Here is a 27,347-nt window from a genome sequence, read left to right on the forward strand (position 1 = left end):
CGCAACAACCAGTGTAGTCAGCAAGAGTAATCTCATTCAAGCATCCAAATGCTTTGTTGAATGTAGTTACGCTCGCTTTTTCGCTAAAGATGCACGATATAATACAGTGTAGGTAGCTAGTACACCAGCAGCCCACCACGCCCATCGAACTCAGGCCAGGACGCAGGGATCGGAATGGAAAGACCACAAGGTCCACACAGCCAGCTTCAAGACTCAACTACCGTCTTCTCTTCCTCGAATCAGCCTCATCCCCCACCTCACCACCCCTCTTCCGCTCATTCTCCACGCGCACGCGCTTCTTCTTCGGGCGAAGCACAACAGGCGAAGTAGCCTCATTTGACGCAAGACTATCCCTCTTCCGCTTGTCACGCTTGGGATTATCCTTCTTGCGACGCTGTTCCTCCTTAATCTTAAGTCTGCGCTGGACCTCAGCCGAGATATCCTCTGTGCCAAGTGACGTAGACGTGACGTCTCCCTCATCGCCCTCAGACGGCTGTGAGACATCGCGGTATCGTTTTGAGGAGCGCGCTTCGTCTGTAGAAGGGTCTCGGGGTGGGGTTTCGGTATTTGGACAAATTGTTTCTTTCTGGGAGCTTCGACGACGCTTCTTGCGCGTGTTTGCTGCTGTGTCTTGTTGTGTCTGCGGTGTTGATCTCGAGGAGGAGCTTGAGGAGTTGTTTTCTGGATCTGTGTTAGTTTCTTGCCTGTTACGGCTTTGAGGTGGGCGCGTCTTGCGGGGTCAAATTTCGGGGTCGAGGTTGTCGGGACTTACTGTTCATCTGTAGGGAGAATTGTCAGTCGTGAGCTTGAGAGGAAATCGCCATGCCGGAATGCACTTACCATGTTCTTTCTGGCCAGCTTCGTTTGGTTCATCGCCTGGACGGTCTTGTTCACCATCGACGTCACTGCCTGGAATGCCTCGCTCTCTGTTGCGGTATGCGCTTTCACCTGGATCAACATGTCGAGGTGCGAGGAAAGGACAACTTCATGGCGAGTGAAGACCTATTTGCGCAATAAGGACCGGGTCAGCTCCATCTCTGCCTCGCTCGAAAAGGCTGTTCTTGCTCTCTCAAGTCTCGGGGCGAAGTTCTCGCGCCGCGACAGCTTGTTCGGGCACAGCAAACAAGACGTACCTCATTCCAAATGATCGGGCCATGCGCAGCATATAAGCCTGGATTGGCGCCAGGGCCATTGTTGTTGCTGTCGGAATTCATGGTGTTGGATTTGGAGTTGGAGAAATTGCAGGGATCGGCGGATGGACCTTCTCCGCGCCAAAGAGTTCGGCTTAGATCGCGCCTTGTGAGCTTTAAGTGTACGACATGTAAGTTAAGTGCTACTTATTGAACAGGGGTCTATAGATACAAAGATCATTCATTAGACTGTGCATATAGTCTTAAAATTTTACCAATCCATTTTGCTCATGCATTATTATTCAATCTCATTGTACACTGCTTGTGAAACTCCAACGCCATTCATGCCCATGACAACCCATTTCACCAAAAGGATCAGATATTCCGACGATAATCATACAATCAATAACACAACTACCAGGCGCCGGCGTCGTTGTCAAATCGTGACAGGTCACTCTGTGCATCCTCGACATCTTTCTTGGCTTTCATGCGCATGTAGAAAATCGGACAGTCACGGGACGAGCAGATGACCTCACAGTGAAGACTGCCTTGGCAGCGCTGGCATTGAGTCCACAGGCGGCCAAATCGGACTTCCAGGTCGGATACCTTGGTCAGACTCTTTGTGTAGAGTTCTCCGAGACGAGGACGGCAGTTTACACAGACAGCGCCGTCCATCTCTTCCTTGCTAGAAAGCGGTTTTTTGCATCCCATGCAAGTCTGTGTCTTTTTAGCGAACTTCATCAAACCACCCAGACTTGATGCTGCCTTTGAGATAGACCGGGTGTGCTCGCCAGTGAGTAGCTGACCAGCCTTCTTTTCACCCAGTATGGGTTCGAAGATACGACCCAGGGGGTTGGCAAGTTGGTTGTCGAGATAATACTTCGTGTCAATAGGAATATTGTTCTCCAGGACGAAAATAGGATCTTCTGCTCGTTCATAGCCTTTTGAGTCACTGGCACCCTTGATCATGACGTAGGCGACACGGTCACCAAGGGTTGGCGCAGAACCCGCATCACGCTTGTGCATGCGCTCAGCAAGTTCGACGTGAGCTTGTTTGCCGGCGTAGTCTTCTTTACGCTTGGACAGCGCCTTTGTGATGACGAGCTTAGACATATCGATCTTGTTTTGGAGGAGGTCTGAGATGGTGGCTTTGACATAGCTGCATGTTATGTTAGTATGTTGCGTGGAATGTATGGTTCGGGCCATCACTTACTCTTGAGCTCCATCGATATCTCGATCAATCAAGATCTTGTTCAAGACGGTTTCAATAACATTCTGGACCATCAAGCAATTGTCACGTCGCACAGTCTCAATACCTTTGGTATCCATCTTATCATGCTTGTCGGCTCTCGTCCAGTATAGTCCGGCATATCGCTTCTTGTTGATCAAAAGATAAGGGAAATAAACCTTCTCAAACTCAAGCTTGATTGGCTTGATGAACTTGGACGAGACGTAGTCGGCAGCTTCCTGGCCAAGCTTCATCGCGTCTTCGAGCTCGGTGACACCGAATTTGACCATGACGGAATCAGTATCACCATAGATAACTTGAGCATCGTGGGAGTATCCGTTGGCAATCGTGTAGCGTGCCTCCACTTCTTGCTTTGTCTTCTCAATCATCTGACGACCGTAACTTGTAGTACTACTAGCAATGGGCAGACAGGGCAATTTGCCAACTGTGGCACCAGTAAGACCGTAGACACTGTTAGCACTGATTTTCAGAGCCAGCTGACGACCGTTCAGAACCGCCTTCTTGAACGAGTCTGTCTCGGTGGCCAATTCCTTCTTCGCACGCTTTCTTGCTGATAAAAGTTCCTCAAGAATCTGGGACAAAAGACCCTTGCGGACCTTTGTTGTGCAGAACATGTCTCCGTTGGGGGTGACGATGTAGTCCTCATCTTTCACAAATTTCAATTTCTCAACACTACTCTTATTAAGCAGGGTCGTGTAACAGAGGTTGTGTGCTTGAATAATCGATGGATACAGGGATGCGAAATCAAGTGTGGCAACTGGAACACCATAATATCCTCGTTCTGGTTCAATGACGGTAGCACCTTCGTAGTCCTGTTCGTCTTGGGGCTTTGAATTGGGGATAACAAGTTGCTGCTCACGCGCTTTGCGGAAAAGCTGACTGATGAACTTCACTTGTTGTCCTCGAGACAGAAGGAAATTGAAGGGAACACCCGTTACCCTTGCCATTTCTGTGTAATTCACCAAACACATCAATTTGTCCATTAGTCGCTGTGGTAGGTATGCATCCTTCAAACAGTAGACTGCCAGACGTCGCCTTGAATCGGGTGTTCCGTTAAACAGCTCGGTAATCATGGTGTGATGAACGTCTTCCTTTTGCTCTTTCAAAAACTCATAGGATACAGAATTAAGGGTGTAACTTCTCAACTGGTGATCTCTCTGAACCAATTGAAGTAGATCGAGTTGAATTCTGCCATTCGTATTCGTTGCCTTCGTGTCACGGTTGCCCATCTGCTTACTGGAGAAGTTGGCATCCTTGGCTTCCGTCTTCATTCCCTTCAGTCGGGTCCAGTATGGGAAATTGGTGCACTTCAAATGTTTGGCACGATCCAGTAGATAGGGAAAATCGAAGTTTGCAATGTTGTATCCGATGATTACATCGGGGTCGACCTTCTGTACGAATTCCTGCCACGCGTCGAGCATCTTTTCCTCCTTTTGGAATTCTAGGAGTTGCGTGTTGACAATCAAACTACATGTATCGAGGACGAAAACGTTTCTGATAAAAGGCTTCGACTCTCCGTATCGAGTCACAACGTTGGCGATTTGGATAACCGGGTCCATGTTGGGCTCCGGAAAGATGCCCTTTCGACCAGCACACTCGATATCGAAGGAAAGAATGCGGAGGGGCGCCATTTTCGCCCATTCTCCATTGGGTGCGTGAGCAATCATGTCATGATAGTCGACGGCGGCTTCAATCTGGCAGGTCGACAAGGCTTCACTCCTGGGGAGAAGGCGGTACTTTCCAGCCAATGCTTCGACCCAAGCCATTCCGGCCAACCCAGTGTCGATCATGAATCGTAGGAGATATTGGATATTGTCAAACGTAAGGATCCCATCTGCACTGCTCCACATTCCCTTGTAGTTCATGCTTCCACTGCCGGACTCCAGCGCACTTCGCAACCTCGCGGCGTTTCTTGGTTCGGTGACTGTGATCTTTATATACCAGCTCTTCTGGTTCCCTTGGAATCCGTATATGTTTTCGCGCATTGTGAGCTCAACATTTGCGATGACAGGCATCTGTTGGCCGAGCTTCGTCTCCAAGAATCCTTTGTATGGGATACAGTCATCTTTAGTGAAGCCGACGGGAGCAGCAATGTAGAGGTAATGTTGGAATCCGGTGACGTGAAGGCATACGGATTGTCCGACCTATATTCGAATGTCAGTTGCCAGGCAAAGCCAAAAGAAGCGGACGATATTACCTCAGTGACACCGAAAAGCCGAATCGCAGGCCTGCCTGCCAGTGTTGATTCCTCTGCATCAATTTGTTGGAAGCAGATGTTTTGTGTTTTTGGGTCGAATTCACCCAACGGGGGACGCTCCCATTGTTGATCCTTCTCGGAGTTGTTTTCTTTTAGATTGCCGATGTCTTGGGTGAGCTTTTCCAGGACCTCCTCCTCGAATTGACTCTTCTGGGGTTGAGTGGAGCCGATCTTCCTCCGAGCAGCCTGTGAAGAAGGAAGTTGTACAGGGCCCTCATTGTCGAGCTTCCGCTTCTTAAGCACGCTGGCAGACTTCGAGAGACCGACATTGTTGGTGGCGTCCACCAGCACCCGCTTGGAGGGTGGCATGATAGCTTCTGGCATGGTTGAAACCCACTGCGACAGCAATGAATGACCAAGGTGGGTTGGGGGAAAGTAACACAAACTAGAGAAGGTCGCGCCGTCGCGCTTTGGACGTGACGTTTACGCGTGTGGTCACGTGTGATACAAGATAAGCTAAATGGGAAATTCGCGAAATTTGGACGGACGTGATTGGCCGAGCGAAAAGCATCATTTCACTTCTTTTGTTTAGAATTTGAATATTTAACGATATTTTGCTAGTCTAGCGTGATTTCTCTGAATATTTACCATATATCACGGCCTGTGGTAGCCTCAACTTATATAGTTCTGTTCCGCCGGCAGAAATGGATGACTTTTTGTCGCCTCCTTCGGCTTGGCACGTCCTAACATCTTTTGAACTTCGTGTCTTCTTTGGCAACAGGTGTGTTTCTATAGAGAAACGCCTTCTCGCTCATGTACAACGCGGTGGGCCAAGCACAAGACCCACGCCCTGCGCAAGACAGTTTGGAATCTCATGGAAGCCTGAGTAAACCCCTCTAGGGTCTTGATATGTTTACATTTGATCCAAAGCCCAACGTGGCATCTTGAGACCTATTCTCGGACATCTCATTCTCTTTTGTTGCTTTATCCACTGCGCCATCTGGGACTGCTTTGTATTCACGAAGACGCTCCAATTTGACTGCGGGGCACATGCCCAACCTTCAAAAGCAACGGCAGCCGCATTCTTTAAAGCACGTCGATCTTTGTCCATGTTCAAAGATTCAAAGGTCTTCTTTGATTCCATATTGAATTAGACTCGAATTCCTTTCTCTTATGGCACTTGCACAGCACTGAATTGAGTCGTTCCTTTCTTTCTGCATCAGCTATCAATATGTCCATGTTCCGGTCAGCGGCGGAATCTTCATCAGACTCTGATTCTGCCTCCGAAGAATGCCAACTCCAGGTTTCCGGGTCCTCGACTCCTCGTCACTCCCCAAGAGGCCAGACCAAAAGCTCCCAGAAGGGAAAGTCAACCAAGCACTCCACGGAAGCATCAGAATCTACAGAAGATGTCGGCTCCTCGCTCTCATTCGATGATGTTTCCTCGCTGCCTCCGGATGCACTTGATGTCAACATTGACCGTCACTCAAATGTCATGACGGCTGCCCTATTAGAGTTTTACTGTCAAAGTCGAGCGGCAGACATCTTGAATGCCCAGCGAGGCTCTGGCCATGCCTACAGCCGACATAGTCCCGAAGCAAAATATCTTGGCAAGCAATTGTACAAATACAAATCACAGTTCTTGTCCGCTCATGGTGTCTTGGCAGACGGCATTGACAAGGAAGAGTTGGGACCAACTCGGCAAAGCTATCGTGATAACCTTGATTTGCTCGGCATCTCTGCTCTCGATGATATGAACCTCAATGACCCCCGTGTACGGTCTCCAACTATTGGGGCAGGAGACAACCTATCATTGATCACGAAGTCCTCAATGCATAGGTCCGGCCTTGAGAATGCAGAGAGTCCCTCAACCTTTTGGCAGGATACTGGTACAAATGCAGGTTTTGGGAGGCAAATTCCTTCTGCAAGCAAAGTTGATTACCTTTCTGCCGTCCCTAATGGGGCACCAAATCTCCCTCATCCTTCTATACCTCTCTTTGGCAGCTCTCCTGTTGGAGTTCCGCTATTCAATTCGCCAAACGTCCCTCCCTATAATCATTTATCAAGATATTCTGTCGAGTTCAGTGAACTCAAAGTATTGGGACGCGGATCTTTTGGTGAAGTGTACCATGTTACAAATCACATCGACGGACAAGACTATGCAGTCAAGAAAATCCCGCTCAGTCAAAAACGACTAGACCAGCTGCAATACGGGGGTCAAAATCAGCTGGAAGTCATCATGAAAGAGATTCGAACCCTGGCACGACTCGAACATACGAATATTGTCCGATATTACGGCGCATGGGTTGAACAGGCCCATCATTCACACCCTCCTCCTGCCGATCCGCATCCACTTCACACAGATTATGAGCGCACACAAAGCAATTTACCCTCTCCCGGTAGCCCCAATGAACCAAGCATGGGGATTGTGTTTGGTAATTCTGAAAGCTCAAACAACGACTCTCATTCTAGTTCTCTACCCGAAGATCACAGCTTCTCCGAGAGCATTCGGCGATGGGACAGTCACGCCACAGGCTCTTCCCGTCAGTCAAAGAAAAGCTCGCGAAGAGACTTGGACGAGGACGACGAGGAGATTGAGTCGATCCCTCGCACATTCGATAATACGTCGAGCTTCGGAGAAACGGATGATATTTTCACTGATGGAGGTCTCAGTCAAGATCAGTCCAAACTTCAAGTTCAACCCCGCTACCGACCTGGTCAGCAACCGCCTGCGGTTATCCTCCACATCCAGATGTCGCTCCATCCTATCTCATTGGGCTCGTATCTGAACTCACAAGCCCCTCTGAGATACGATGAAAACTCACCTCCTCGCCGCCACTGCTTCCATCTTCTACCTTCTTTGAAACTCATGCTGGACATCGTTTCGGGTGTCGAGTATCTCCACTCGAAAGATATTGTTCATCGTGACTTGAAGCCTGCCAATATCTTCCTATGTGCACCGGAGAACAGCACGGTAGATACATGCGACGCATGCAGTTCTGGGCAGGAATCTCCAATTCAATTTTGCCGTCCTCGAATCGGAGATTTTGGTCTCGTGGCAGATATCTCTCACCTCAACGAGGCTTCCCACGGCACGGTCACGCCCTTCCGAGAGGGTCCCAACATCCAAAAAGTCGTCGGAACAGAGTTCTATCGTCCACCAGCAAATGTATCGGGCACAGAAAGTGATCCAAACTCCCCAGCGGACTACTTTGACGAGTACAGGATCGACGAGAAGCTCGATGTCTACGCGCTCGGAGTCATCTTTTTCGAAACTCTATACCGATTGAACACAAAGATGGAACGACAATTCGTTCTCAACGATCTCACTCGCGGATTAGGCCAAGATCCATCCGAGCGCACGATCTTCCCGGCGGATTTCGCCGAAAAGGTTAATCATGGCTCAGTGGTCTTGGACGATGGAATCTCGGTCGCAGATTCTCTAATGACTTGTATGAAGGGCATGCTAGAACCCCGGTCTCAACAACGCTGGACTTGTCAACAGGTGAAAGAACACCTGCGGAAGATGAAGAAGGCAGTGCGTCGACTGGAGGCGAATGAATGAATAACAGTGGAGGAATTTAATAGTAACGATATACCTAAATAGAAATACCTGACTCCCCTTTGCACAGTTCATAGAAACTAATGTGCGGGCCTAAGAATAGTAAGTAATTAGGCGGACATAACGCTATCCCAGTTAGTATAATGATCGAGTCGACTTGAGAAATCTAAGACTCGTCGTTGAGCTTGCTCTCCCCACTCCCCACAACCCTTTCCCACATCGAGTGAGGTCACAGATATGACAGCCATGTCTCGGTCAAAACCTCGACGCATGTACCTCTCACTGAAACATTCCCCAATAATGCGCCCCAATCCACATTCTCGGGCAATGTCTCACTATCTCCCCACCAAAAGCAATCAGCTTACACTCCCCGTGTAGGCAACGAAGCTGAATATGCGTGTGATAATGCGCTAAGGCCCGGACATGAACAAGCTTTGAGAACAACAAGGCCATATCCGAGACAGCAAAACAAGGTCCCGAGAGTGATAGGCTACCTCGTGTCAGCTGAAGTACTCAGATACGACGAGTGGGCCGATCTGCACGCGGGGGGCCTTGTGGAAGTTGTCGGATCACGGTCTGAGGCATATCACCGCTATTTTTACGCACCTTGTTGCTTTGTTCTTTGTTTTTCGAAGAAAATAACAAGGCGTCCGTCTCATCCATCGGACAGTTACATGTCGAGGTAACCTCAGCAACTGCGCTGCGCCCTTGTGTGTCTCTCTGGAGCTATCCGACTCCGCCCCACTACTGGGCACACGTATGTGGGAGCCCTGCAGGGAAATTGTCCTTTTTTTCGAGCTATGATTGTTCTAGAATAGAGTGATCGACAATCACACCTGTGATGTGATATAAAACCCAAGCTTGGCCCTGGCCCCGAGGTTCCTAAAATCACAGCACCTAGGATCTTCAAAGCTCTTCCGCTTTATACCGGTGAGCTCAAAACCGCCAAAATGGTCTTCTTTAAAGCCATCGCTCTATCCTCTCTCTTCTTCACTGCTGCCGTGGCCGTTCCCCAGCAGACGGCTGCAGCTACAACAACCGCTCCTCCCACGACAATTACCAAGGCTGCATCACTGAGCTGCTCGCCTGGGCAGACCGCCATCTACACGACAGATTGCACAATGGGAACACCCAAATCGTACTGCGCTGTGCCAGAGCCCCCGATCTCGTGCTCATCGGGGTACTTCCCCTCAGTTTGGCACCCAGGCCATTGCATTGAGCAGTCAACATGTTTCCCCGTCACTGCAGACTGGATCACGACCGAGTGCTCGCATGGTCAGATCCCTTGGACGACAAAGACCATGTATGAGGGTACCTTAGCAGGTGGACAATCGACTATTATCAGTGGTGAGTACTGCGTCTCTGCCCTTCCAACGTTAGGTTTAGAAATGAAGATGAAGCTAACATATCGGGTTCCTTCAAGCCGTTTCCTGCTCCTGTGCTAGAGACCAATGGTATAGCGCTACCATGCTCCCTGGCGCATCTACCGTCGACACTTTCTGCATGCCTTCAAGCTCTTGTCCTGTCGGTATGACAACTTCTATCGCGACGAACACGTACTGTGCCACTGCGCCGGCCAGTGCTTGCTCCGATATTCCTCTGGAGACCAACTACTGCAAGTGCGAGGATGCGGCGCAGACACCTGTTTATCCTGACTCTGTTGGGGCCGCTCCTACTGGATGTGCAGCCTAATCAAGCGAATGATAGAATGGATCCTCCCTGAAAGTGATATGATTCACGGGCCGTTTTGCTGCCAAATTGATCTTGATCGTGTGAATAGGAGACTAACTGGGTTATGGCTAATACCCGGTGCTCGGTTCGGGCTCGATGTCAACTCTTTTTTTAATATTAATAGACATTTCTATAGCAATACTATATAGTCTGAGCAATGATATTAATGTTGACATTAACATTGTAACCGAAGAATGAGTGGCATTGATACTAAAAATGACTTGGTCCCTCTCCAGGTTCTACTCAAATATGAACCAATCATTTGCAACTCTGTCTCTTAATTCCAGGTTTCTTCGGCCTTCGCCTAAGATCCCGCAACATCTCATGTCATCTAAAGAGATTGTCCAAGAGTGCTAGTGCCTTGGTATTGAGGACCCTGAGGCTGCACGGCTTGGCACTCCGCCGCCAACCACGAGAGTGATTTTCCGCTCTTCCTGACTGATGCCAGCAAAATGTGTATTCAGTATAACACGATATGCTTCTGCTCTTGTATAGAAGCTTAGCATGGAGTAAATTCATGGTTGACTTTTCGTCCCAACTTGAAGGAACATCCATCTCCCGAGTCAATGCTTAAGCTAAGTCTTGACGTAGCATGCTGATCACAATATGGTTTCCTTAGCAAAATAAGACCTCTTCGGCTGTTTAAGTCGGCGAATACCGCCATCTTTCCCATGTTCGAACATAACCGAGCAAAGCCAAGCAACCGGTTGCTTCAACTACTTGACCCCAGTCTTATTCTTATATCTCATACGGTACAATGAAAGCTACGCCAAGCCAAAATGAGAACCTTTGGGGCACCAAGATTTCCTCCCATCTTGGCGTCGGAAGCAGGGTCTACGAGATTAGTCCTAAGAATGTGGCTATAAAGTGCAGTGCTGACCCTATGTCCGTTTCTTTTGGATTTATCCAAGCTCAGATATTCCGTCTTCATAGCCCTACCTGATTTACTCTCACAATGGGCTCATTCTACAAATTCCTTGCCATCGCGGCTCTGCTATCATCTTCCGCCTTGGCTCAATCCCAAGACCCGGGTCCATCTCCCACTGCTTCAATTGGCTGTGAACCACATGGAGACCATTGGTAATTTTTTCACGCATTTTTCTCTCATCGTAAGATTATTGAATTAACACTTTAAATCAGGCATTGTGATGGACCGGCCTCGACTTCCGCCACTGACTCTGTGGTTTTATCAACCGCAAGTGATGTTGAAGTGACCACTACCTCAGCCGCCGACGCTACTACATCAGCCAGTGTTACCCCCACGATGCCCAGTCCTACCGAGTCTGTGGGCTGCGAGCCACATAATGACCATTGGCACTGTGACGGCCCCCGCGAGACTTCCAGTTCCAGTTCAAGCACCTCTGCAAGTGCTTCTGCTAGCGCTTCTGCTGGTGCAGAAGATGAGGAAAATGGTGTCAGTGCAAGGGGTGTGGAGATGTTGTTGCTTGTTGGGCTTTCTGTTGTAGCTGCCGGGTTAAATGCTTGATCCCATTCGTCTTGCATGTCTGCTTCTGGTGAAAACTTGGTGACTTTATCGAAAAGACAAAGGCAGAAGGTGACTGTCCTATTGCAAGCTCCATTTCTACTTGCATCAGAAAGCGACAGCAGCATTGAAACAATTGTATTTTTTACGCTTGTCCCAGACGAAGCAACAGGTTTATACCTGTACAATTCACAAGTAGAAAGTCCTAATACTTCCATGCCCGAACTCTCATGACCAAAATTAACACACTTGACTTATTTTCAGCCCAGTTCAGGTTGTAATCTTAGCAACAACAGTATGCTCCGTAATATCAACATTTGTACTCCTAAAAGCCATCGCCTTCTCCTTGTTTTCAAAGAGGTGTCAAAATCAGCAAAGTCCCGGCTCCTAGTCTCAGAAAAACGGAAAATGGCCCATGCTAAACCAATGACCATACATCCCCCATAGGAAAACCAGACTTAGCACACCATTCCAAGCAGCCTTCTGGATCATAGGCGGAACCAGCTTTACAACGAGAACAAAGAGCTGCACGAGGCCCTGGCTAGAAAGACCTCTATCTTCATGGCAGGCTGTTTTGCATTTTTGTTACCTGAGGGATACACAACTAAATATGTCATCATTAAATTACGCTTTAGATATAAGAATCATATTTGGAGAGCATAAACATAATAGAACGGTCAAACAGTAGCAAGCTACCTCATCTAGAAGCATCGCAAAAGTTATGCAAAAGCCTAGAATGCATGCACAGTGTAAAGAAGATCGACACTCGGGCCTCGGTCTGGAGCTCTCCCCATGTTTTCACGGGCGCCGAGCTCTTCCCCGCAAACATATATTTCTTAACACTCCATGCATAAAAAAAATGATTACAATTAAAATCTATCTTCCATACAAACTACAACTAAACAATGGCAAACCTCCGCCCCCCAACAGCCCCCTACAGTGAACCCCTCCTCCCCCAACTAACAATCCCAAACCCATACTACAAACCCCACCACCACGCCCTACGCGCCCATGTCCGCGAATACGTCGACACATACATAGCACCCTACGCACACGAATGGGAAGAAGCAGGCCAGGTCCCCGAAGTTGTTCGCCTGCGCCACTGCAAATTAGGCTATGGCATCGTGCACCCGTTGACCAGCGAGGAGGATTCGGCGGGTCTGGCATTGCCTGGCGGTGTACCGCGTGAGCAGTGGGATACGTGGTGCTCGCTTATTGTCTCGGATGAGCTTACACGGGTTGGGTATGTTGGTGTTATTTGGGGACTCGGGGGTGGAAATGGGATTGGGTGTCCGCCTGTTGCTAGGTTTGGGAGTGCTGAGCAGAGGAAGAGGTGGTTGCCTGCTGTTGCGAGGGGGGAGGTGAGGTTTTGTCTGGGGATTACGGAGCCTGATGGTGTGTAGCATTCTCTTTCTTTCCTCGTTTTTGGGTGTTGAGTGGGTTGAGAGTTGCTAATTACTTTTGTTGGGATAGCTGGGTCTGATGTTGCTAATATTCGGACTACGGCCGTTTGTGATGGGGATCATTATGTTGTTAATGGGGCCAAGAAGTGGATTACCAATGGTATCTGGGCGGATTATTGTACTGCTGCGGTGAGGACTGGCGGTCCTGGTAAGTCTGGGATCTCTTTGCTGGTTATCCCTCTGGCTGCTGCTGGTGTGACTCGTCGGCGCATGCATAACTCTGGTGTTAACGCGAGTGGTGAGTTATCTTTCCGTTGGTGCCTTCATACCCGTATATTAACCGAACTATAGGTTCGACCTACATCGAATTGGACGATGTTCGTGTTCCTGTCGGGAACCTCCTTGGTGAAGAGAACAAGGGATTCCCGCTGATTATGTCAAGTAGGTCCCCAAACTAAAGGGAGAATATGAGCACTTCCTCATTGACCATTCAGACTTCAACCCGGAGCGCCTTGCTTTGGCCTGTGCATCATTACGGTTAGCCCGTGTCTGCGCCGAAGACGCGTTCAAGTATGCCATCCAGCGCGAAACATTCGGCTCGCCTTTGATCGAGAAGCAAGCAATTCAATCTAAAATCTTTAAATTTGGATTGATGATCGAGCCTGCCTATGCATTTATGGAGCAGCTTGTTAACATCCTCGAACTGACCAAGGACCGTCCCACTGATGACGTGAACATCGGTGGTATGACAGCCTTGCTTAAGGTTATGTCCACGAGAGCTTTGGAGAAGAGTGTTCGTGAAGCACAACAGATTCTTGGCGGTGCTGGGTATAACAGGGCTGGAAAGGGTGCACGTATTGAGCAGATTAGTCGTGATGCTCGTGTGCATGTTGTCGGGGGTGGAAGTGAGGAAATCATGGCTGGTTTGGCTTTGAGAGAGGAGACTAAGGCGTTGAAGTCTCGACGAATGGCTCTTGAGAAGAGACAGTCGAAGGTATAAGGTCTGAGCCTTTATGAGATGTATTTTCAAAGCTATCGGTTTGACGGACGGAGTGTTCTACTACTGCTAGTTTATTGGTTGTCGGTATATATTTCTGTCGCTAGCCGCAACGAAGAGCATGAATGAACGACAAGGCCAAATGTTGCTACAACTTAAAAGGGTTCGTGTGGCCCATTTGGCCAGAATTTTACTACAAGACCATCAAAAATGAACCACAGATATCAAAACAAGCTTGAAAGGAAACAAGAGTTGAACAAGCTAAATGGAGCTAGTAAGCACAGACGTCATGTGGGGAACTTGAACTTCACCACAACAACTCCCAGCATGGAGAGCTTCGACGATGTGTCTCTGATCGGGCCAGTCTTCGAAGAGACCTCTTTCCATAATGATCTCACCTCCGATCCACCAGAGACATCCAAGTCAGAGAACGTAACGCCATCCTCCCAACTGACATCGCGACTGGAGCGCCCCGACGATGTAGGAATGATTGACGATGCCCCCGAGATTTCCGAGTTTACTCCTTTATACAACGCGCCACCGGGCACTCGAGTGGAGGAGGAAGGTGAGGGAGAGGATGAGGAGCCAAGGGTCGCAACCTCCTTTGAGCGGCGCGAATCCTCACCGACCTCTGCGCTCAAGCACCGATCGGCCGCAGATACCTCAGACTATGAGGGTATCAACCGCATGCACAAATTTACGCTGTATGAAACTGCCACTCGGTTCTACATGGTGGGGATCAACCTGGCGGAGACGCGTTTTCGAATTTTGAAGATCGATCGGACGACGGAGTCGGGGGAGCTCAACATCACCGAAGATGACATGGTCTACACCAAGAGAGAGATGGTTCAGTTGCTGGATGCGATTGATGATGGCAATAAAAGCTCCGGTGGTTTGAATCAGAAATGTAGCGCGTGGGCATTGCTTGGTTTCATCCGGTTTACTGGGGCCTACTACATACTGCTCGTCACCAAGAGAAGTCAAGTCGCCGTGCTTGGCGGTCATAATGTCTACCAAATCGATGAAACAGAACTGATCCCTTTGACCACATCGGAATCCTCACATCTCAAGGCTGAGAAGCATTCAGAAGAGGCGCGGTACATTGCCATTTTGAACAACCTCGACTTGTCGCGGTCTTTTTACTTCAGCTACTCCTACGACATCACTCGCACCCTTCAGCATAATATCTGTCGCGAGCGTAAGACTTACCAGGATGGAATCCCTCAGTCTTTCTCGCAGGACTATCATTCCATGTTTATCTGGAACCACCATCTCCTTGCGCCCGCTGCTGAAGCACTCAAAAATCCCTATGAGTGGTGTCTTCCCATTATCCATGGATATGTGGATCAGTCCAAGATGAGCGTCTACGGTCGATTGGTCTACATCACCATTATCGCCCGTCGGTCTCGGTTCTTTGCCGGAGCACGTTTCCTGAAGCGAGGAGCCAACGACGTGGGAAATGTTGCCAATGATGTGGAGACGGAACAAATTGTCTGTGAGCAGACAACAACTTCGTTCCATTCAGCTGGCCCAGCTCTTCATGCGAACCCTCATTATACTTCGTTTGTTCAGCACCGCGGAAGTATTCCTCTGCATTGGTCCCAAGAAAACACAGGTGTCTCACCCAAACCGGACATTGAACTCAACCTTGTGGATCCTTTCTACTCAGCTGCAGCGTTACATTTTGACAATCTTTTTGAAAGATACGGAGCTCCGGTCTATGTTCTGAACTTGGTTAAATCCCGAGAGCGTACGCCGAGAGAGTCGAAGCTTCTTAAAGAATTCACTAATGCTGTGACATACTTGAATCAGTTCCTTCCGGAGGACAAAAAGCTGATATACAAAGCTTGGGATATGAGCCGTGCTGCAAAAAGTCGAGATCAAGATGTTATTGAGACATTGGAAAGCATAGCAGGCGACATAATTCCCAAAATTAGCTTTTTCAAGAATGGAAACGATGTGGAATCTGGCCTCCAGCTTCAAAATGGAGTTGCAAGGACTAATTGCATTGACTGTCTCGACCGGACGAATGCTGCGCAGTTTGTCATTGGCAAGAGAGCTTTGGGTTATCAGCTCCATGCGCTCGGTGTCATAAATGAAACAACCGTGGAGTATGATACCGATGCAGTCAATCTCTTCACCAACATGTGGCATGACCATGGAGACACTATTGCCATTCAGTATGGTGGATCACATCTGGTGAACACCATGGCAACCTACCGCAAGATTAATCAGTGGAGCAGTCATTCTCGTGACATGGTGGAAAGCTTCAAGCGGTATTACAATAACTCCTTCCTTGATGCTCAACGTCAAGAGGCGTACAACCTCTTCCTTGGCAACTATATCTTTTCACAGGGCACCCCTATGCTTTGGGATCTCGCAACTGATTACTACCTACACCATACCAATCCCAAATCTCACTTGGAGAGAAAAAAGCCCAACTACATTTCCTGGTTCACACCAGAAAATCTGAAAGCCAAGGAAATGCCACCGGTTCCATCTCATCCCAAGGAGCCACTCTCACACTTCGACGACTACTGGTTGGAATACTACCGACCCCTCGCACTCACCTCACTCTCCAAAGTCTTCTCCTGGAAAGTGAACTCCACATTACGCTACCTCCCCCCAGTCCGTCCCGGCCACGCAGTTCCCGACCTCAGTCCTTTCGTCCCCCGCATTCCCCCAGAGCAAGTTCAGCGCGAACGCATACCACAACGCAGCGTCAAGATCCAGGAACCAACCGAGAGCCGCGCCCGTATCGCTTCAAACACAATGCCAATCCCAGAAGAAACAACCTGGGCCCACCAGCCCCCCTCATCCTCAAAACAGCCCCCTGCAACGGGTATAATTAAAGAACCAACCTTCGAAGTCCACCAGTCATCCCGCATTCCCCCAATCCACCCACCAAATACCCCCTCAACCCCAAGCAAAGCCCAAATCGCGCAATGGACCTTGGGTCAACTAGTCAGCGACTCTCTCAGTCCATCCGTAACAGGCGCCGAAGCAGAAGAATACGAGCGCTACATCAACCACCCGCTCACAGTCCCGCTGGTCGTTACATCCGAAGACGAAATGACAGCCGCCTCGCTCCGAGACCACGGCTATAATCTCGATCTCCTGGAGTACGTAAATAAGTGCAATGTGGAGGAATTGGCGTTGCAGCAGAATGCTGAGGACAATCTGGCTGATTATGCGGGGTTCTTGAATGTCTCTGAGGAGGGTCTTACTGTTGTTAGTGAGGACTATGAGAAGAAGCGGTATAAACGGTATCGGCAGTGGTTACGTGGGAAGAGTCTCTTTAAGCAGCGGGTTGATTCATGATTGTACGAATGTTACGAATTTCGACGATTTGAATGCTTTACTTTTTTTTGGCGTTACATATTGTAAATTGATACCCTGATTGAATAATTTTATTTCATTGATGCTCTTTCATTGAGACCTTCTTATCTTTCTTTCTTTCTTTCTTTGCAATATTTGAAGTAACAAATCAGAGTCAATCGAAGATGTTCACCACTTTGTATTTGACTCCTTGACATGAAATCCGAGAATTCCAATATCTCAACGTCCACTTAAAAGAAAAGCGGCTTAAGAATCGGATCAGCCCCAACAAACTTCTTCACATCCGCAACCATCTCAGTCTTAGCCTTCATCTGCTCCTTCTGACTGTTATCACCGGGAATAGTAACAGGATTCTGCAAAACATGCAACAAAACCTGAACGGCAACCTTTAACTCATGCTCCAGCATGCCCTTCTCCTCATCCGAAGTCGACGTATCCTCAGCAGCATGAATCCACGCCGTGGACAACCCACTCAACAACTCACTGCGCCAACGCCAGATACGCGGGTGTCCATTCTTAATCACGCCTTGGAGGACCATTGCCGCGCTCAGCGTAAGACCCAAATGGGACACTTCAAATCCAAAGGGGTTTGAGAGTGTAGTGTAGAAAATAGGAATCAGATCCTGTAGGTATTTCACTGTGTTGATACCCAATTCTTCAACGAAAAGGCCTGCCATTGTGATGAGTTGGGCTGAGAGGCGGGGGTAGGGGAAAGAGGTTTGGGTTGAGGCTGCGGCTGGGGTGCTGGAGCTGATGTGGTGTAGGGAGGAGATGATGTTTGAGCGGAGAACTTTGGACAGGCTGTTGTAGTACTTTTCTGTGTCCTTTGCCTTGTTCTTTGAGGTGGGGTTTTGGTAAGCTGTTTGGAAGAGGGCTAGGAGAGCTGGGTATGCTTCTGATAGGCAGAAGATTGAGCTTTCCTCTGGTGTGATGGATGGAAGGGAAAGGAGGACTGGGGTTATGGCCTCTTCGAAGACGGATGTTAAGTTCGTTCGTTGGAGGATGTCTGATTTGCAGGCTTTGACTCTGCGTAGTAGGTTTTTGATCAGCTCGCATCCCATTGTTTTGAAGCACATGTTGCTGTCGTCGATCATGGCGAGGATGGCCGGAACGTAGAGCGGGAAATGTTCTTCAAGGTGTTTCTTGTCCTCGGGCTAGTATCATCGTTAGCGGTGAAATCACGGTGGAAGCTGTAGGATAGCATACGCTGTACTGATCTATCATCCACGTCAGTGCCGAGCCAACGTAGACATCAGTTGTCTTCCAAGGCTTGTTCGACTCATCCATGCTGTCAAATCGTGGGAGAGACAGCGGATGGAAGTTCTTGCGGCCGGCGGCGGTGATTGCGGGACTCGGAGTCTTTGCGAACAAGGGCTTGATACGTTCCTTGAGGATGACCTCCAGAGCAGACCATAACTTGTTACCCCGGTCTTCCAGAGCCGTGAGCCAAATGGTCTGTAATAGTGCTGCGCCTGTGTGAACACTGTTTGAAGTCCATGGCTCTTTAGGGTTAACAGTGCATGCTAGAGCGAGAGTGAAATCGGCGACGGCAACGTCGTCGGGCAGGCGACCTGACATGCTGCCAAGAAGCTTGGTCATGACCGTCAGAAGCTGTAGGGCCAGATCTGATTCCCACCTGCTCTCATCTTGAGCTCTCTTGATATCTGCTTTGCTGTTAGACCATGTTCACAACTTCGAGGCTAAGGACCGCGCTTGACGTACCCGCGGTAGGTTCGTCAGACTCGGTCTGCACAAACTCGACCGAATATGCCGCACTCGGCAGAACGACCGCGCTCGCCCACTTGAAAATTTTGTTCAGCGCCTCGTTTTGGTCTTGGGTGAAGATTATTGGGCTTCCATCGTCCGGCGACCATGGCTGGAAGTACTCGACATAACTGATCATGGAAGCAATACTCTCGCATCTCTATTTCTTTTCAGTCTGTGCTCTTTTTCCCAATGATGTAAACTGACGTTCAGATGGCTCGAATGGTCGTAGGACTCAACATTCTGCCAGACTTGAGGCAAATCACACTTGGATACAGCATCACGACCAGGCTTGAAGTTGCGCGGGAAGTTCCCAGGATCCTCAATGAGAACCCTACGGACTTGTGTGCGAAGTTCATCCATAACGACGATAATTGAAGATAGTTGAAGATGTTAAGTTAAAGAGGTGAGGGATCTCCACTAATGTTTATTTTGTGTCATCTGACTTTACAACCCCAACTCTGCTCGTCGACCTGCGATCTCTGCCAGCACCTGTTCCTTGTCGACATCACGATGCAGCAATTGCCATTCAAGTGCCATATTCACTGCTTTGCTCATCCACGGACCTTTTTTGGTTTTCAGGCTATTCATAATTTCATCGCCATTTACAATTGGTCGGAGGTCGCACACATCCTCCAGGTCGTTTTCTACGATGTATGCAAGGAACTGGTCGTACTCGGCAACCACTACATAGGGTTAGAAAAATACCACAAAATGTTGAGAAGGACTCTTACCGTCTGCAAAGTCGCGCTTTTTCATGGCTTCTTGCATCATGGCAAGAATAATGCAGAGTTTCCAGTCCTTGTTCCACGTGCGGATTTGCAATCCAATGCGCTGTCGGATTTCTGCCGGTGTTCCACTCAATTTATTGGCAAGAAGTGCGGTTTTGGTCGTAATAATTTCTTCGAAATGCAGAGACGCGGCGCGAAGTACGTTGAGCGTCTTGTTATCGGTGCGAAGACTGTCTCTTCCGACCTCAACTGCTCGTGGGGGAATTGGCTTTGTATTCGCGCCATTGACTGTACGGCCGGGGATGGAGGACCAAGGAGCAAAGGTCGCAACCATCCATGCGTAGTAGCTGGTTTCGTCACTAATGGTAATATCACGAATGCGTTTCGCAGCGGCCTGGACCTCTTCGCTGTCGTCGGGCTTTGGGTGCAACAACCGTGCCAGCGTGTTGTATGCGAGAGGCCATGTTGATGTATTGGCCTTGGCGTCATCTTGATGATTAGCCAAGATCGTGGTGAACAGCTTAAGGCGGTCGATGAACTCCAATGCACCGCGGGGGTCAGGCCCTGTATAATGGTTAGATAAACACACGATCAGTAATTGCAACTAACTCACCACGTAGCATCTTTTCGAGCTCGGCTCCCACGCGCTCTTTGCTGATTTTCAGTTTCAGTGCTTCGCCGATATCTTCGATCTGCATAGCAGCCTCTGTTTCGGGGTCAATCTGGTATCCTAGTCTGCTTGCAAACCGGATCAATCGAAGCACGCGCAGTGGGTCATCTTTGAAGGTCTGGTATGGCTCCATGGGGCATCGAATGGTCTGCTTCTTCATGTCATCCAGTCCCCGTTCAGTGAGATCCTCCAGCCGTGACTCGTTGAGGTTGTAGAAAAGCGCATTTATAGTTGCATCCCGTCTCAAAGCGTCCTCAACTGCAGTACCAAACTCCATCTGTGGGTTGCGACTATCGTCTGAGTATGTCTCCTTCCGTAGATTGACCAAATCAATGTCGAGGCCGAAGATCTTAGTTGTGACAGTCTCCAGGTGCTTGGATTTCTCCGGGTTGGCCTCAATCTTGTGAAGGCTCACAATCGCGTCATGCATTTCCCCGTCTGGTAGGCTTTTCTTGTACTTTTCGAGTCGCTCCGGGACGTCCAAATAGTCTTTCAGGGCCATGCCGAACTGGAACCCAGTCATACTGCTAATTCCCACATCGATATCATGGCTCCCAACTCCAAGCAGCTTGTCCCTGACCCAGCCTCCCGTGAATCGCAAGATAATTTCGGGGGCCTCTTGGCCTTCCTCGGACAATTTCTTCTCGCGAATGTAGTTTGCGACATCGAGGAGGAGAGTTCGCAGGGTGCTCTCAATCGGAGTGAGCTCGAGAGTAGGCACTGCGGGGGTCATGGTTGCATGTGAAGCTTCCCCTTGCGAAGAAGAAATGCGTCGTCTCTTACTGACTCGCTCTGAGAAGTGAGGGTCTGGTTCGGGGTTGCGCATGGACGGGTGACGAGGTACAGAATAAGTTCGGAGGGGAAGAGCTTGAACCCAACGTGGGCGTGCAAGTTTTCTTGCTGGAGTGCGGGCAAGTGGAGTAAAAGAAAGACCAAATGACTCAAAGAAGAGCCCTAAAGAGCGCAGCCTCATTGAACATCCCTGGTGATGCGCAAGTGAGCTTGTGAAACTAGACTGAGTCATGTCTGATTGTCGATAAGGCCTCACGTGGGAAATCATGTAACCCGCCTTGTCTTCAATACTCTACACTTCACACTCTACTTCTTACATCCCGCTTCAACCTTCAAGGCATTTCGCAAATACTCAGTGCCAGTATTGTACTCGCTTTGTCGTTTCGTTTCGTTGTCCCTGTCAGCGCTTATCGGCCCGAATCCCTCAACTTGGCTTTCTCCCCCAACAACACCTCCGTGAAGCCGTGACAACTTATTAGTTCATAGTCGAAAGGCAGACGACTCTCTACTACACCCCAACCTCAGATCCCAGTCGATGGGGCCTGCCAATCAACTTCACTAGTTTCATTTTCATACAGAACAGCGGTTGTCCATGACATCGCCCGGAGATGCTACTCCGGTCAAACCTCCGCCGTCCTTCTCCCCCGGCGTTGCGCGAGTCGCATCCCCATCACGATACCCGGAGGAGCATGAATCAACTCAGTCTATAGATGTCCAACTGGCCGAAACCCAGTCAGCCTCATCATCAACCCCTCCTCTCTCAGCTACGATTTCCGACTTACCAAACCGCTCCGGCTCGCCGCACTCGCGCTCTGGGAGATCCTCCACCCCACACTTAGCCCGGTCATCTATCGGTTCGCCTTTCGATGGACGGGCAGATGGCTCGGAAGATATCAGATCATTGATCATTCGGTCTTTCTCGCCTACGATCGCTGTTCATGCATCCGAGGATACTGATGACTTGGTGAGGAACAAAGGGTTCAAGGGAGGATTTTGGGAGTTGATCCGGCCGTTTGGGGAGACGGTATCTGGCAAGGTGGTAATACGGGATAGCATAGGCTCAAGCCGTGCTTGGGAAGACTATGGAGTGCGCTTTGTCAGTTTCAAGGGGATCGGCAAGGCTACGCCAAGCCGAGATTCCGGGCCGCTGGCGCAGATGGAGGAGGTGTTGAAGAAGCAGCTGGATTCTTCGGAGGGCCTCATGGGTGCATCAATACGGACAAAGGATGTGCTGGGGTTCCCTGCAGCAACGCCCCTGTTCAAGTCGTACCTGCAACAACTCCTGTGCGCCGCACCCGCAGCGCCTCATGAGACATTTGGCCATCCCGTGGCCAATGTCATAGCCATCAGCTCTCGTAATCCAGCTCCACTGGAATCGCTCAGGCAGCTATATGCGGATAGTACGACTGGTGACAGACACCTTCCCGACTGGGTCCACCAAGAATACCTTCGGTATTATGTGCTGGTCCACGATGAGGAACGAGATGATATCACAGAATCTACAAAGCTTTACGACCAGATGAAGCGACACTTTGGACTGCATTGTCATCTTCTAAGGCTCCGCAGCAGTCAATGCGTGGTGACAGATGATGATAGTGTACAAGTTCCCCGGTGTGAATGGCTCTCGCCTTCCGAGCATTTGTCGGGGGCAGGTGAAGCAGGCAAGTAAATTCCCATCCTTAGTCAGGATCGCGCTAACTTGCATTCAGAAACGCTGGTTGACCTCGGCACCGATGGCACACCATATCTGTTTGATTCCGATGCAACTGCGATCAGGGCCTTCATTCGAGAGCTAGTCGTACAGTCTGTGATACCATTCATGGAAAATAAGGTGGCTGTTTGGAATGACCAAGTCGCATCGCGAAGGCGCGGTATCAGTGGGAGGTTCATCTCAATGTCAAAGCGATGGGCTTTCGGATCAAGTTCGCGTTCAAGTATGGGCTCGTCAGGCGGCGGAAACTATGATTCAACGCAGCATTTCTACACTCCAGATTCTCCAGAGGCGGTATTGCGCAAGATGGCGGACTTTGCATTCATGCTTCGCGACTGGAAGCTTTCTACGTCCACATATGAGATGATTCGATCAGATTTTGGAAACGACAAAGCTTGGAAATACCATGCTGGCGCCCACGAGATGTGCGCTGTCAGCATGCTCCTAAATCCACTGGCCACATCTGCCAAAATCAAGCTTGATAGTGTGGACCAATTGTTCGAGACTGCTTGCTATTCCTATCTTACACGTTGCTCCGATGCGCCTCATGCACTTCGTTGTCTTTCTTTGGCAGTCGAGCTTCTCAAATCTCGTGGCGGGTCAGCCACCGAGAGCGCAGCCAAATGGGCCATGCGGGTCATGGACTTTGGACTGGTTGGCTCGGTTGGTCAAATCTTGTACACTGAAAGGGTAGCAGCGTGCTATGCATCAAAGACACCAGTTGGTGCAGCGAAATGGGGCGGACGTCGTCGCAAAGCGGGAATGTGGAGTACGCTGGCTGCAGACCAATGGCTCAAGGCCGGCAAACCAACACTTGCTTCAGCCTGTCTAGAAGAAGCCGAGCGTCTCTACGCCGACGTATTAGAGGCAGACGGTGTATTCCCAATGCCTGAGATGCAAAACTTTGTCGACAATCTGCGCCATGCTATCAAGGTTGAATATCTCGAGGCTAGAGGATTTGACGCCAGAGGTGACTCTCCCACCGAAGACCCCCTTGATACTGAAGAGATCAGCGAAAAGCTCGACAAACGAAATCATCGCCGTTCTCTGATTGGACTCCCTGTGCAGCTGGACGCCGGAGCCCTCAACCCGCAGGGGCCTCGGGACCCTGAGAACCCAAATGATGACTTTGAACGAGCTTAGACTCATTACGGCCTTAATAAATCATCATAGCATATAACCATAGAATACCACCCACTCTGTTCAAACAGACAATATGTTTCTATATGTCCTAAGCTGTATACCTTAAGAGCCTCACATGCTACGTCACGTGGGGCCGTTATCGATAAACCTTGTTGACACAGCGACGGTAGATCCTCAGACCAAACCAAGCATAGCTTGACCACTTTCCTAGGCGAGCTGCGTTTTCTCCCTTCTATGTACCCAACCAGCATGAGTGATCTTCTCAAGTACATCCTCAACAATGAGGAAGCATTCCGCAGGTAAAGACCATCAACCCCCAAGCCCGAGTCTAGGCCCGCATCTCCAACCCAAAATCCAAACAGCCCACCAAGTACCCTTAGGCACCGAGAAGGATGTTATACTAAGCCTCTGGAACCTCAGGAACCGTCTCCCATCCCTTTACTCCGATTTCACTCCCCAGAAGAAAACAAATCCAGACGGGTACGCGGTCAACGTCGCCGCATGGGAACAAGCACTTAACAGAGCCGCAAAGCGCGGCTACACTTCATCCCGCGGAGTCCGCGTACGCTCCGGATCAAACCTCTCAGCGACGAAAGGTTCATCAGCACAGCGCAAGAAGACAGACCACCTCATTCTAAGAACGGATGAGTCCTTACTAAGGGATCTGGAAAGTGCAGAGTGGGGGAGGCCTGTTGCGCTAGGCACTGTCTTCGACGAGGCGATTCGCAAGCGCACTATGATCCCTTTGGCTGTTTACATGGCTACTGCTGGGCTTTTGCAGAAGAGTCAGTGGAGGGTAATTGATCCTGGTGTTTTGAGTCCGTGGAATGTCATGAGTTGGGGTGTTAGGCAGCTTAAGGGGTTTGTTGTTGGGTCTGAGAGTGATTCTGCGCCGAGGTTGCAGGCCCAGGAGTTGGTTTTGGTGGAGAATTTACAGGTATAAGTTGACTTGGAGTCGGTGGGCTGGATCTCGTTTTGCTGACTTTCGCGACAGGAGACTGCGGACTTGGCTGTGAAGAAGGCTACTGGTGGTAATTCCTCCAAGTTGGATTTGATATACTCTAGAGACAGCTTTGTTGAGGAGTTCGCGGGCATGTTGAATGATGCTACAGATTTATCAGATGCTGATTTTGACGTTTTATTGCTCTATTTGTCCCGCGACAGCGGTGCTATTGCATATGATGGCAAGGTAAGCTGACTATATAAGGTATTTTGGCCATGACGTCCAGCTACTGATGAGTGGGCAGACAATCAAGTTCAAATCCGCGGGCGAGGCGCCAGAGATCACACAGCAGGACACGACCATTGCGTCTATCAAGAGTTTGGTTGCCACTATGTCGAAACAAGTCACGACTTTGGAGGCGAAGGTCGCTGAGCTGAATACATCTGCAAAGACGGCGCTTGCAAACAAGAACCGCGTTTCGGCGCTAGCTGCTGTGCGGTCAAAGAAGATGGCAGAGCAGAACCTCAAGCAGAGACTTGACACTCTTATGCAGCTTGAAGAGGTCTATACCAAGATCGAACAAGCTACCAGTCAGATCGAGATTGTGCAGGTCATGCAGGCAAGTACTGGTGTCCTCCGTGGTCTTCACACACAGATTGGTGGCGCCGAGAAGGTTGAAGATATCGTTGAGGAGTTACGTGAGGAGATGACCAAGGTGGATGAGGTCGGCAGCATCATGAACGAGGCCGGTCCGGTCATTGATGAGGGAGAGATTGATGAGGAGCTTGAAGCCCTAGAGAAGGCTGACAGGGAAGTACAGGAGAGGGAAGAAGCAGTAGCCACGGAGAAGAGACTGGCCGAGCTGGACAGTGCCAAGCAAGCCTCCGATGAAGCTGCCCGGAAAGCACAGGCGTCCAAGAAACTGGAGTCTGAGCTTGCGGGCAGCATTGAGAGGCTTTCCAATATGTCTGTTGAAGATCGCCCGATGCCAGCGAAATAATGTTGCCCTGTTTCTGGACAAGAGATCTGTCATTCAGAGGCATAGTTCCTCATTGCGGTGAGTTCCAAGTCGGGTCCGATTCATCTTCATTCATAATCACCCGGAAAGGTCAATGGTATTATTGGTATCAGAACCTTCACTGTTTTCGATGCGAGCACCATTCGGCGGCAGTGCCTCAACATGCTGCTGTGTCGGAGCTTGCGCAGGCTCAGACAACCCGTCCGAAGCTGCTCCAGGGATGGTGGACCTGACTTGTGCTTCACTCTTCTTCCGCGCATTTGCAATGAGTCTTTTGAAATCATCGTCATGATTTGAAGACCACTCATTGGCATTGAAGTCTTTTCGCATAACGTTGCTGGATGAAACGAATGGTGATTGCGTGGCAGCATGCCCTCCCTGTGTCCGTTCCCAAATATCCAGCTCGGAGAGCAATACCCGTTTCGATTTAGGGCTTTTGGAGTCGCAATTGGCGTTCCACAGATTCATCCACTCCGTGTGGCGCCGCTGTAGAAGCTGTTTAGGACCCCACTCTGGGATACCGAGATCCCGCAGCTTCTTGCGCAATGAAATATCTTTCAAGATGGAGTAGTTTATGGCAGGAAGTCGATCGGGAGGTTTGCCTAAGCTTAAGCCTTTTTGCGATGGGCCCATGAAGGACCTACAATGTCAATTAGCATGCGTGTTCTTAGACTTCAGTAATAGAATAAAGATACCCAAAAGTAGCTGGCTTTGGAGGCTGAGCTTCCTCTGTATGAACGTTTAAATGTCCGAAGACAGCTTCCTCCTTCATCTTCTGAGAGCAAATCGGACACGCGACCATGCCATCTTCTATGAAATGATTAGATCGACTGCGACATACGAGGCCAAGGTGCCATACCGGGGATGTATTCATCGTCATCTTGACTATCCTCAATAACCTCAGGAATAACCTGAGAAGCACCCGGCGTCTCTACCGAGTTTCTTGTTCTTGAAGAACGTGTCTGTCGGCCTTGCGAGCTGGCTTCTTCAACTTGTGATTCCTCCTCTGCAACGCGACTAACTTTTCGTTTCTTTTGCGCCGGTTGCTTTGCATCATCCTCGCGCTTTTCAAGGCGCTCCTTTTCCGCTTGCGCCAGACCCAAGACCTTGGGCCTTGCCGTATTGAACGCGTCGACCAATTCTTGGACTGCCCAGTTACGGCGCAGCTTCAGCTCTTGATCAGAGCTCCGGCAGGCAGGACATTTCCCTTCAGTACTGAGACAGCGACGAATACATAGCGAACAAAATGTATGACTGCAAGACGTAATCACTGGGTTATCGAAGAAGTCTTTGCAGACCTGGCACCGGAGCGAGGATTCGAGAGGCGCAAGTAGAGATAAAGGTGTTCCCAACCAATCGGTGGAGTCAGGTAAGTTGAACGACTGATCCATTGTCGACAAGACCTGTACCTTAAGGTCTTTGTAGAATCTCAGATCTCATGAGGGAGTGTGAGTGTCCGCGCCAAGACCCGCTGACTGATACGC

The 27,347-nt window shown here is 49.6% G+C and overlaps 12 protein-coding genes across 12 annotated transcripts; 7 read left to right on the forward strand and 5 right to left on the reverse strand.

Annotated features, from left to right (window-relative positions):
* Nucleotides 1-217: 217 nt before the first annotated feature.
* On the reverse strand, nucleotides 218-1,214 carry N7508_010470 (uncharacterized protein; the record flags this gene model as incomplete). Its single annotated transcript, XM_058468530.1, has 4 exons — nucleotides 218-681; nucleotides 773-779; nucleotides 841-1,002; nucleotides 1,134-1,214. 4 exons carry the CDS (start codon nucleotides 1,212-1,214, stop codon nucleotides 218-220), a joined length of 714 nt encoding a protein of 237 aa, XP_058316376.1.
* A 330-nt stretch (nucleotides 1,215-1,544) lies between these two features.
* On the reverse strand, nucleotides 1,545-4,960 carry N7508_010471 (DNA-directed DNA polymerase delta POL3; the record flags this gene model as incomplete). Its single annotated transcript, XM_058468531.1, has 3 exons — nucleotides 1,545-2,289; nucleotides 2,344-4,523; nucleotides 4,577-4,960. The coding sequence occupies 3 exons, from the start codon at nucleotides 4,958-4,960 to the stop codon at nucleotides 1,545-1,547; spliced, it is 3,309 nt and encodes a 1,102-aa protein (XP_058316377.1).
* Nucleotides 4,961-5,807: 847 nt separating this feature from the next.
* Nucleotides 5,808-8,141, forward strand: N7508_010472 (putative protein kinase; the record flags this gene model as incomplete). The annotated part of the gene is made up of 1 exon (XM_058468532.1): nucleotides 5,808-8,141. One exon carries the CDS (start codon nucleotides 5,808-5,810, stop codon nucleotides 8,139-8,141), a length of 2,334 nt encoding a protein of 777 aa, XP_058316378.1.
* Nucleotides 8,142-9,088: 947 nt separating this feature from the next.
* N7508_010473 (uncharacterized protein) lies at nucleotides 9,089-9,830 on the forward strand (the record flags this gene model as incomplete). Its single annotated transcript, XM_058468533.1, has 2 exons — nucleotides 9,089-9,485; nucleotides 9,562-9,830. 2 exons carry the CDS (start codon nucleotides 9,089-9,091, stop codon nucleotides 9,828-9,830), a joined length of 666 nt encoding a protein of 221 aa, XP_058316379.1.
* Nucleotides 9,831-10,824: 994 nt separating this feature from the next.
* On the forward strand, nucleotides 10,825-11,355 carry N7508_010474 (uncharacterized protein; the record flags this gene model as incomplete). Its single annotated transcript, XM_058468534.1, has 2 exons — nucleotides 10,825-10,949; nucleotides 11,010-11,355. The coding sequence occupies 2 exons, from the start codon at nucleotides 10,825-10,827 to the stop codon at nucleotides 11,353-11,355; spliced, it is 471 nt and encodes a 156-aa protein (XP_058316380.1).
* A 902-nt stretch (nucleotides 11,356-12,257) lies between these two features.
* N7508_010475 (acyl-CoA dehydrogenase family protein) lies at nucleotides 12,258-13,755 on the forward strand (the record flags this gene model as incomplete). Its single annotated transcript, XM_058468535.1, has 4 exons — nucleotides 12,258-12,747; nucleotides 12,826-13,053; nucleotides 13,107-13,196; nucleotides 13,250-13,755. 4 exons carry the CDS (start codon nucleotides 12,258-12,260, stop codon nucleotides 13,753-13,755), a joined length of 1,314 nt encoding a protein of 437 aa, XP_058316381.1.
* A 207-nt stretch (nucleotides 13,756-13,962) lies between these two features.
* Nucleotides 13,963-17,073, forward strand: N7508_010476 (phosphatidylinositol-3,5-bisphosphate 5-phosphatase; the record flags this gene model as incomplete). The annotated part of the gene is made up of 1 exon (XM_058468536.1): nucleotides 13,963-17,073. One exon carries the CDS (start codon nucleotides 13,963-13,965, stop codon nucleotides 17,071-17,073), a length of 3,111 nt encoding a protein of 1,036 aa, XP_058316382.1.
* A 248-nt stretch (nucleotides 17,074-17,321) lies between these two features.
* Nucleotides 17,322-19,218, reverse strand: N7508_010477 (Tti2 family protein; the record flags this gene model as incomplete). Its single annotated transcript, XM_058468537.1, has 4 exons — nucleotides 17,322-18,245; nucleotides 18,298-18,755; nucleotides 18,814-19,015; nucleotides 19,063-19,218. 4 exons carry the CDS (start codon nucleotides 19,216-19,218, stop codon nucleotides 17,322-17,324), a joined length of 1,740 nt encoding a protein of 579 aa, XP_058316383.1.
* Nucleotides 19,219-19,302: 84 nt separating this feature from the next.
* N7508_010478 (tRNA adenylyltransferase) lies at nucleotides 19,303-20,989 on the reverse strand (the record flags this gene model as incomplete). Its single annotated transcript, XM_058468538.1, has 3 exons — nucleotides 19,303-19,541; nucleotides 19,590-20,150; nucleotides 20,200-20,989. The coding sequence occupies 3 exons, from the start codon at nucleotides 20,987-20,989 to the stop codon at nucleotides 19,303-19,305; spliced, it is 1,590 nt and encodes a 529-aa protein (XP_058316384.1).
* Nucleotides 20,990-21,640: 651 nt separating this feature from the next.
* N7508_010479 (TRAPP III-specific subunit 85 family protein) lies at nucleotides 21,641-23,902 on the forward strand (the record flags this gene model as incomplete). The annotated part of the gene is made up of 2 exons (XM_058468539.1): nucleotides 21,641-22,700; nucleotides 22,758-23,902. The coding sequence occupies 2 exons, from the start codon at nucleotides 21,641-21,643 to the stop codon at nucleotides 23,900-23,902; spliced, it is 2,205 nt and encodes a 734-aa protein (XP_058316385.1).
* Nucleotides 23,903-24,182: 280 nt separating this feature from the next.
* On the forward strand, nucleotides 24,183-25,845 carry N7508_010480 (putative vacuolar sorting protein SNF7 family protein; the record flags this gene model as incomplete). The annotated part of the gene is made up of 3 exons (XM_058468540.1): nucleotides 24,183-24,839; nucleotides 24,897-25,091; nucleotides 25,132-25,845. The coding sequence occupies 3 exons, from the start codon at nucleotides 24,183-24,185 to the stop codon at nucleotides 25,843-25,845; spliced, it is 1,566 nt and encodes a 521-aa protein (XP_058316386.1).
* Nucleotides 25,846-25,941: 96 nt separating this feature from the next.
* rad18 (E3 ubiquitin-protein ligase RAD18) lies at nucleotides 25,942-27,254 on the reverse strand (the record flags this gene model as incomplete). The annotated part of the gene is made up of 3 exons (XM_058468541.1): nucleotides 25,942-26,503; nucleotides 26,559-26,673; nucleotides 26,723-27,254. The coding sequence occupies 3 exons, from the start codon at nucleotides 27,252-27,254 to the stop codon at nucleotides 25,942-25,944; spliced, it is 1,209 nt and encodes a 402-aa protein (XP_058316387.1).
* Nucleotides 27,255-27,347: the final 93 nt, after the last annotated feature.

The sequence above is a fragment of the Penicillium antarcticum genome (assembly GCF_028974205.1).
Source record: "Penicillium antarcticum strain IBT 31339 chromosome Unknown utg000009l_segment0_segment0, whole genome shotgun sequence".
NCBI lineage: Eukaryota > Fungi > Ascomycota > Eurotiomycetes > Eurotiales > Aspergillaceae > Penicillium > Penicillium antarcticum.